The sequence below is a fragment of the Myodes glareolus genome, chromosome 18 (genome assembly GCF_982192425.1).
Source record: "Myodes glareolus chromosome 18, mMyoGla1.1, whole genome shotgun sequence".
NCBI lineage: Eukaryota > Metazoa > Chordata > Mammalia > Rodentia > Cricetidae > Myodes > Myodes glareolus.
This window is the reverse complement of record NC_142043.1, coordinates 72,515,838-72,524,477: the sequence shown is the minus strand read 5'-3', so window position 1 is coordinate 72,524,477 and position 8,640 is coordinate 72,515,838. Positions and strand designations below refer to the sequence as shown.

The 8,640-nt window shown below is 35.5% G+C and overlaps 1 protein-coding gene across 1 annotated transcript; it reads left to right on the top strand.

Moving 5' to 3' along the window:
- Positions 1 to 6,042: 6,042 nt before the first annotated feature.
- LOC146890797 (olfactory receptor 2B11-like) lies at positions 6,043 to 7,011 on the top strand. Its single transcript, XM_085679647.2, has one exon. The coding sequence runs from the start codon at positions 6,043 to 6,045 to the stop codon at positions 7,009 to 7,011; it is 969 nt and encodes a 322-aa protein (XP_085535773.2).
- Positions 7,012 to 8,640: the final 1,629 nt, after the last annotated feature.

The window sequence follows — 8,640 nt, the reverse complement described above, 5'->3', positions numbered from 1 at the left end:
CTGATATAGTGCCCTTTTTACAACATTCTGGCTGGAACTCCAAATAGGAGGCTCAGAAAAATCCTACCAAATACTCAGAGATACCAGACAGAAATCTTGGAACCTAATCATCATCTTATTTTCACAGGATCCCATCTAAAGAACATCACCCTCATGACAGCTGGAAGTAATTCTAGAAGATGACGTCCCCTCTCACAACAAAGATATATGCATTGTCTCAGTTAGGGCTACTATTGCTATGATGAAACACCATGGCCAGAAACAAGTTGAGAAAAAAATGGTTTATTTGACTTATACTTTCAAATTGTAGTCCATCATTGAAGGAAGCCATGGCAAGAACTCAAACAGGTCAGAAAGCTGAAGGCAGAAGCTGATGCAGAGACCATAGAGAGTGCTGCTTACTGGCTTGCTCATCATCACCTGCTCAGTCTACTTTCTTATAGAACCCAGAACCACCAGCCCAGGGATTGTACCACCCACAATGAGCTATGGCCTCTAGTGTCAATCACTAATTTGGAAAATATCCTACAGCCGGATTTATGGAGGTATTTTCTCAATTGAGGTTCCCTTCTCTCAGATGACTCTAGCTTTTATCCAGTTGACACAAAATTATCCAGCACTGGCATATATAAATTATAATGTAATTAAAGATGGTGCTAGTTTAAAAATATGGCAGTTGTAGATTCTCCTCCAAAATTGATGACCTCACAAGCCCCAGGAAGTTGGCTTGGTTCTAGTACAACATATAGTTTCCTTGTATACCTAAAGTTTTGTGTGTGTGTTTGTATACATATGTAGTTTAAATGAAATCTTCCTTTCTAAGTTGAAAATTCTCCCTATAAGAATCACATACTCTCTAAACAACCCCACACCACAAATGAAAAGCTTCCTTTGAGCTGCTAGTCAGGGTTGCCCAAGAGACTACCCAATACTCCAAACCAGCTGTCATTTCAGTGTCTACTCTTTCTCTTATCATCATTACGAGACAGCCATGGAAGAAATACCAGAGGGTTGGAGGACAGAGAAAAGGAACATAAACACCAGCACATGTGCAGAGAAAAAGTGGTACTCAGATATAGTAACTTTGTTTAGAAGGACTATGGAATGGGTGGACAAAGAGAAATACCTCTACTTGTACCTGTTTTTTCAAAGTGTTTGAATTTACTTCTCAAATTAATGTACATTTGGATTATTAAATGCTTATAATACACACTGAAATATTCCAAATAACAAGATTTCCTAATGTTGCTGCAAGGTCAGAGTAAATATGCTTATTAGAATTAGATACATTGGTTGTGTATGAATCCATGAAGAACAAATCTAAAACTGCTGCATGGCCTATGTGAGAAAATTGTAACAAGTGAATGTAAGAGTGTATAATAGGTATTGCTCAGTAAGCAGTAGGCAGATTACTTTCTCATCATTGCCTTTTTATTGTGATAAAATATTAAATATTTAGAAGATTTTGAGTATTTCCAGAATACTCATAGTGGATACTATATTTCATTATGTATTATTTTTGTTATTCTCATTTTTTGTTATACTTTATTGTTATATGATATCTTTAAATAAGGTGATATATCAAAAAATTCTTAGTTCCCCAAAAAAACCTGATTCATACAAACTCATCTTTAATTGTATAGATTTTAGCTCATATTCAGTGTGTTGGGAAATGGAAGCTCGTTTAAAATGCATTCCCACTGAGACAGAGATTGGCTCCAAGTCTCAGGACAGAGGTAACTAATTGTGTTCACGTAAATCATGTCCTCAGAGAATTCTTTCCCAAGGAACTGTCTTTGTCTAGTCACTCAGGAAAATGGTAAATGAGTTGTCTATGGAAACAATTCCCAAGAGTCTCAGAAATAGCAAAGAACGATGATAACTTAAAAGCCTTCTTGGTGTTTTCTTTCCCTGTCTTCCTAACTTGAACTTTCCCTCCACTTTGGCACATTTGACTGAACTGAAAACCTGAGAGTTCTGAAACAAAACTCCCACCTTCATTAGAGTATCTTTGCTTCAGAAAAGGAAAAAGTCAAATATCTTCCTTTATAATCATTTTTTTATCAAATAAAGCGTGTTCATCAAAAATAAGGTAAGTAAAGAGACACTTGTATTAACAAGCAGGCTCTCCCAAGAAATGTAGAAAATTGGGCTGCAGTGTCTAATTACTACACAGAAATGAGTTTCATTCAAAAAAGTCATTTATAAGCTTTTGGTGTATGTCTTTCAGTTGTTCTATGAACAGCTAGACTTTAATTTGTAACTCATTTCTTTCTAAGTCTATCACTAAAACCAAACTTAGAAGCCCTTCAGTGTTCATAAGTACTATGGATATTGATTACCTTAGTGAAGTATTAATGCTTTCGTCAGTCATCTGACCTCATAAAACATGCTGAAAATACTATTAATTTTTTCACGTTTAATCCAATGCTTTAGTCTCTGATTTTAAAAGTCTTCTTTAATGAAGAGTGTTTTCAAAATAAACATGGCTTTTTTGCAACATCCAAATCCCAAAGTACCGTAAATATAAATGAAATTCCATGCAATATCAAATTGATTATGAATATGTTATGCTAATATGAAAATGCAAGCAGAAATATGAACTCTTCCCAAGGGAATCCTTGATACCCCCTAGACCTCTCCTCTTTCTCTGATTTCTCTGGGTCTATGGATTGCATTATGTTTATTTTTTACTTTAGAGTTAATATCTGCTTATAAATGAGTACATACAATGTTTGATTTTCTGGATCTTGGTTGCGTCAGGATGGTTTGTTTCAGTTTCATCCATTTTTTTGTTGGACTCCTAACAGGGGAAGTGGGGGTGTCTCTGACTCTTTTGCCTCCTAGTGTGATCCTTTTCCTCATTCTGGGTTACCTCATCCATCCTTGGCATAAGGGTTTATGTCTCTTAGAGTCTTATTGAGTCTTATAATGTCATATTTGGTTGGTATCACTGGAAGGCCTGCTCTTTTCTAAAGGTAAAACAAAGGAGCAGCTGATCTGGTGGAGAGAGGGGATGTGTTGGGTGGACTGGTAGGAAAGAAGGAAGTGGAAACCATCTCAAGATGTATTTTACAAGAGAAGAATAAATAAAAAGATAAAAAGAAAATCAAAGTCATTGAATTCAAGAGCTGTACATAATGTATCACAAAAATAACTAAAATAATCCAAAAGTGCACAGACAAGAATAAAGATAAATATACTAGGAGGGAAGTCTCATTTATCTCAGCAGAAATAGGAAGGGAAAAGTAGAGTACACATTAAAATGAGTGTTAGATAAACTTAATTATGAAAGAATTTGTAGAGGCTAAATCAAAATTTACTCTTTGTAAAACTAATGGTTCACATATGTTTCAAAACTATGACTATAGCCATGTTAAATAAACAGTATTCAGTTATGTGCTTATTATATTTTTGAAAATGCTTATTTTAACAATCATGATAATTGATACAAAGCTCTCATTTCATATTTCTTCGACAACTTTTTCACATTAAATAAGAGTTTAGTCTACAATATCTGTGATGTTAGAAGTGCTTTTCTAAATATAGTCAGATCAGAAGTATGCAACGTCCATATGCACCATACCCTTAGTGTCAGGTATTTTCTGTGAAGTCTATAATGCTGACTTATAATCTGCTGATTTGCAACTATATTTTAGGCACTGTTAATTCTTGATGGCCTAGGTTAATCCATAGTTCTTAGAAAACTAACAGAACAAGTTCCTACAAGTATGTTAAAATATATAAATGAGATCTTCTGTGCCATAGCATTCGAGAACAGATGCTAAAGGATTTTGAAGAGTGGAAAAAGCTTGCTACAGTGATTATGACAAGGGCTCACTAGGAAGTTGTTGAAGAGACTGGATAGATGACTCAGCAGTTAAGAATATTGACTGTTTTTCTACATAAACTGGGTTCTATTTCCAGCATTAACATGGAGGCTCAAAACCATCACGAATTCAAGTTCCAGGAATCCTTTGCCCTCTTCAGGTCTCTGTGGAAACCAAACACTCATTTGGTGCACAGATATCTATACAGGGGAAACATGCCTTAATACAAAATATTTTTTAATTTGTGTTGAAAAACAGAAGTTGTTGGAATGATTATTTTACTGCATGGAAGTCTTTTGCTTTCTGTTTTTAAAGCAGGCATCTTACCTAGGATAGCAGATAGTCATAAAACACGATTCATATCTTAGTCTGGGTGGCCCCTATAAAATCTCACAAAGTGGGTGAGCCTTCAGTGAAATGAGGGCTGTGCATCTGCTTCTAACTATAACAAATTAGTCTGCTCTTAAGATGATGATTTGTAGAGTAATTCAGATTTGGTCAGTGGAATGTAATGTTAACATCATGTTTGAATATTCATTTTTACAGGGATGACTTTTTATGAAACACTAGTAAATAAAATGTATATTTTTCAAGCATTGTTTTACTCCATTCCTTGATTTTGTTCTATTACCATTTCCTTTAGCTGCAAAGAAAGGCAAAAAATAAATCCAGGAAACATAAAATTGCTGAGATTTTAAAGCCTCTTTGTCTGAAGTAAGATACCTGCTGAAGAACATTTCTGAAGTTGAAAACTATATTCACAATTCCAGAGTGACTAACAGAAAGTAATGCATCCCTGAAAATTGATCAAATTTTTATACTAGAAAAAAAGCATTGCGCTCAATTGATAAAGAAGTATCTCTACATACTCTAACAAAAAACTGATGGAACAATCACAGAGCTTGGTCTCTTGGTGAAGCTCCTAACAGAGAGAGCAGAACCTCTCCCTGATGGTTAACTGACTATTGGTAACCTGTTACGTGTGTTGTATTACCTGTCCCCACCTCAATGTAAGGGGAGAAGCTTGGTCCTGCCTAAACTTGATGTGCCAAGCTTTGTGTAAGTCCTTGGGAGCCCTGACTCTTTTGGGATGGAGATGGAGAAGTACATGGTGAGGGGGGCAGATGGAAAATGGGAAAAGACAGGAGGGAAGCAGGAAGGGGAAACTGGTTGGTTTGTAAAATAATTGGAAAAGGTGTTACTTAAATGAAAAACAAATTATCTCTGCAACATGGATAAATTAGCTATAATTGATCATGAGTTATTGAATCTAAAAATTTCACTAAATAGTTATCCAACAAAACACATAAATGCCAAAAATAATAACACTGTAATTGCAGCTTAACTCATTGACTAATAAAATAGGAGGCTGCTGATAACTGTGCTAATAAGAAGAATAAATATTAACAGTGCATAAACTATTTGACTCAATCTCAAGTACACAAAGAAGGCTTGTTTAAATATCAAATATCCTCATTCCTCAAACAGAAGATTTGATCAATCAGCTCAGAAGAGTTCAACCATCCATTGTCAGAGCTAAGAACTCTTCTTATCAAATTCTCTGACTATCTCTGGACATGTTCATATGTTTCTATAATGCCTTTAGCACTGCTGTTTTAATTAGCTCCTCAGCTTTATGCCACATGTACTTTCAGATAATCAGAAATTCCCTTTAAAATTTAGCATAATAAATAGATTATAATAAAAAAGTTTTTAGATTATTATGTTATTTTTGTGCATGTAGAAGCTATATGTATATGTGTTGATATGCAGACATTATGTGTGCTGTGGGTGTGTTGTGTATATAAAATCCAGAGTCCAGTTCAAGTTTTTTCTACATATGATTACTACTTTATGTTTTGATATTGTGCCTTCAACTAAGCTTGGAACTTATCAATTCAGCTACACTAGCCAGCCAGCAAACCCTAGAAAAATAACCAATGTTTTCTTAAGCTGAGCTGGTATTATATTGATCTGTTCCCATTGCCAGCATTTAACCTGAGTACTGGAGATAGAATTTATGTCCTCTTGCTTTGGGAGAAAGATTTATTCTGACTCATTTATCCGTGAAGCACTCCTGCCATGTTATTTCAACCACAGAATAACAATCTTGTCTTTGATAATCCCAACCAACAAATCAAGAGTCTTTGCTATGCCTATAATACTAACTTTCTTGATACTTCTTTACATTAGGTGAATCAGACTGCAAAAAATGACAGTCATCAATAAAAGTCACCCAGAAGAATTCATTCTGCTTGGCTTTGCAGACTGTCCTTGGCTGGAACTTCCTCTCTTCATCATTCTTCTGGTAACATATCCACTGGCCATGTTGGGCAACATTGCCATCATTCTGGTGTCCATATTAGACATCAATCTCCACAGTCCCATGTATTTCTTCCTCACCAACCTCTCCTTTCTGGACATGTGCTATACCACAAGCATTGTGCCTCAGATGCTAACTAACCTTGGAGGAACAACAAAGACCATCAGCTACATGAGGTGTGTAGTTCAGCTTTATTTCTTTCACATAATGGGGGGCACAGAATGTGTCCTCCTGGCTCTTATGTCCTTTGACCGCTATGTTGCCATCTGCAAACCTCTGCACTACAGCCTTATCATGAATCGGCGTACCTGCCTCCTGTTAGTGTCCACTGTGTGGCTAACAGGAATTACCTATGCTGTCTCAGAGGTCCCAATGACACTGCAATTGCCACTGTGTGGCCACAATAAGCTGGATCACTTGTTGTGCGAGATACCAGTTCTGATAAAAACTGCCTGTGGTGAAAAAGAGACTAATGAGCTTGTTCTCTCTGTGGTATGCATATTTTTCTTAGTTGTTCCCCTGTGCTTAATTCTTGCCTCCTATGCTAGTATTGGACAAGCTGTACTGAAAATCAAATCTTCAGAGGGAAGGAAAAAGGCCTTTGGGACATGCTCTTCTCATCTCATAGTAGTTCTCTTATTCTACGGCCCAGCCATTAGCATGTATCTTCAGCCACCCTCCTCTATTACAAAAGACCAACCCAAATTCATGGCTCTTTTCTATGGAGTAGTGACACCTACTCTGAACCCCTTCATCTACACCCTAAGGAATAAAGATGTAAAGGGAGCTTTAAGTAAGCTATCCAGATACATTTTTAGTCCAAAGAGAAATTTTGTAGACATCAAACAAAATAGTTAACAAATTGGAGGCTTTTCATATAACTCATTTACTATTCAGGGCTTGTCTTTTTTTTAATGTGCTCTACAAAAGATGTCTTGTTACTTATGCTCTTTTTAACCATGGTAGGCATTGGTTAATCTTGGGTAGTTTCAACCAATATGGATGAGTGCTCTGATTAAAACATATGTTAAAATACTTGTTAATTAAGAGTTAATCATTTAATTTATACACAATTACATTGTTTCAAGACAATTGCCATGAAAATCACATTGTAACCATCAACAATGGCTCTTTAATTTGTCATTTGTGAAATAAATCTTTATATTCTTTAAATTTTCTCAGTTTCTTGAGGGACAGCGTTCTATATAGAATGAAGCAAAAACTGCATTTAATAAGCTATTTTGTAAAGCCATAGACTTTCTTTATGTTGATGCTTACAAGATTCATCATTATCACTGCCTGGACAGTCACCCAAAGTTTTTCTGTACCGTTGGGGCATCCTTCAGGCCCATAGTATCTGGCAGACTTTTCCATGAAGCAGGAAATTTCAAAAACAGTTCCACCTATATTGGCAGTTTTTCAGTTACTTTCTTCTATGTCCCACAGAATAGACATTCTTGCAGACATTTTTATGAAACAGGAATCCTGAATGACTGTTTTACCTTCTTTAGGCAACTTTAATAGTCATTTCTCTGTGAGTCCTGCATGACCAGTTCACACAGCATACCATCACTAGTCCAGGCAAGAGCAGTTTCTTGACAAAATGGCTAACAAACTCCATAAGGAGGCTCTCCAATGCCCATCATCCTCTCGAAGTAGCTTAGTGTATCTCATTGTCATGAAAAGTCTTAAGCTATTAAAATGTTTTGAATGCCATATTCTGAAGATTTCTGGAAGATTTGAAGAATGCCTATCTAAAATTAAATATATCTCTATTAATCTAGAAAACCTAAGTACAAGCTTGATTATTATAGATGACTATCAATTAACCTATATTTCTTAATTATACATTATATTTTCAAATGAACTGCAAAATCACAATACCCTAATCAAGAGAAGAAACATACATATAAGAAGACTGACCCAAAACCTGCATCAATAGACCAAGATCTATACCAATGCAAATCTCTATAGAACATCCCCCTTTAAATGTAAACAAACATTTATAAACAGTATTTGGGAATTGGGGAATAGTTCTCTCCAAAATGCTTCCTGCTTTATGTCAGGCAAAGTATTTTGGAGGGTGTTCATGGTGACCATTTAGGGGCTCTTGGTCCATCAAACCACATTAGTCTGGAAGAATTCCACAGGTTCTCATCCTCTGTGAAAACAAAAGAAACACCCCTTTTCCAAAGCAACATACCCTTAGACCAAAGTTTTGAAGACAAAATACCTTTAAAGCATATATCTTGGTTACTTAGGTCCTTTGCAGTCAAAAAATTCAAAGACAGCACAATAATATACATAATCCAGACTTTCTATGTATTTTCTATCTTTACATGGCTTATTTTCCTTTACTTCTTTTAATCTATGATTGCCTGTACTCTGTAATTTTTAAGACTTTCTTTTTAAAAATGATTTATTTTTTTCTAACTCTTTATAATTTTTTCTTCTCTCTCCCAAGCCTACGTTCATTTATCCAATACT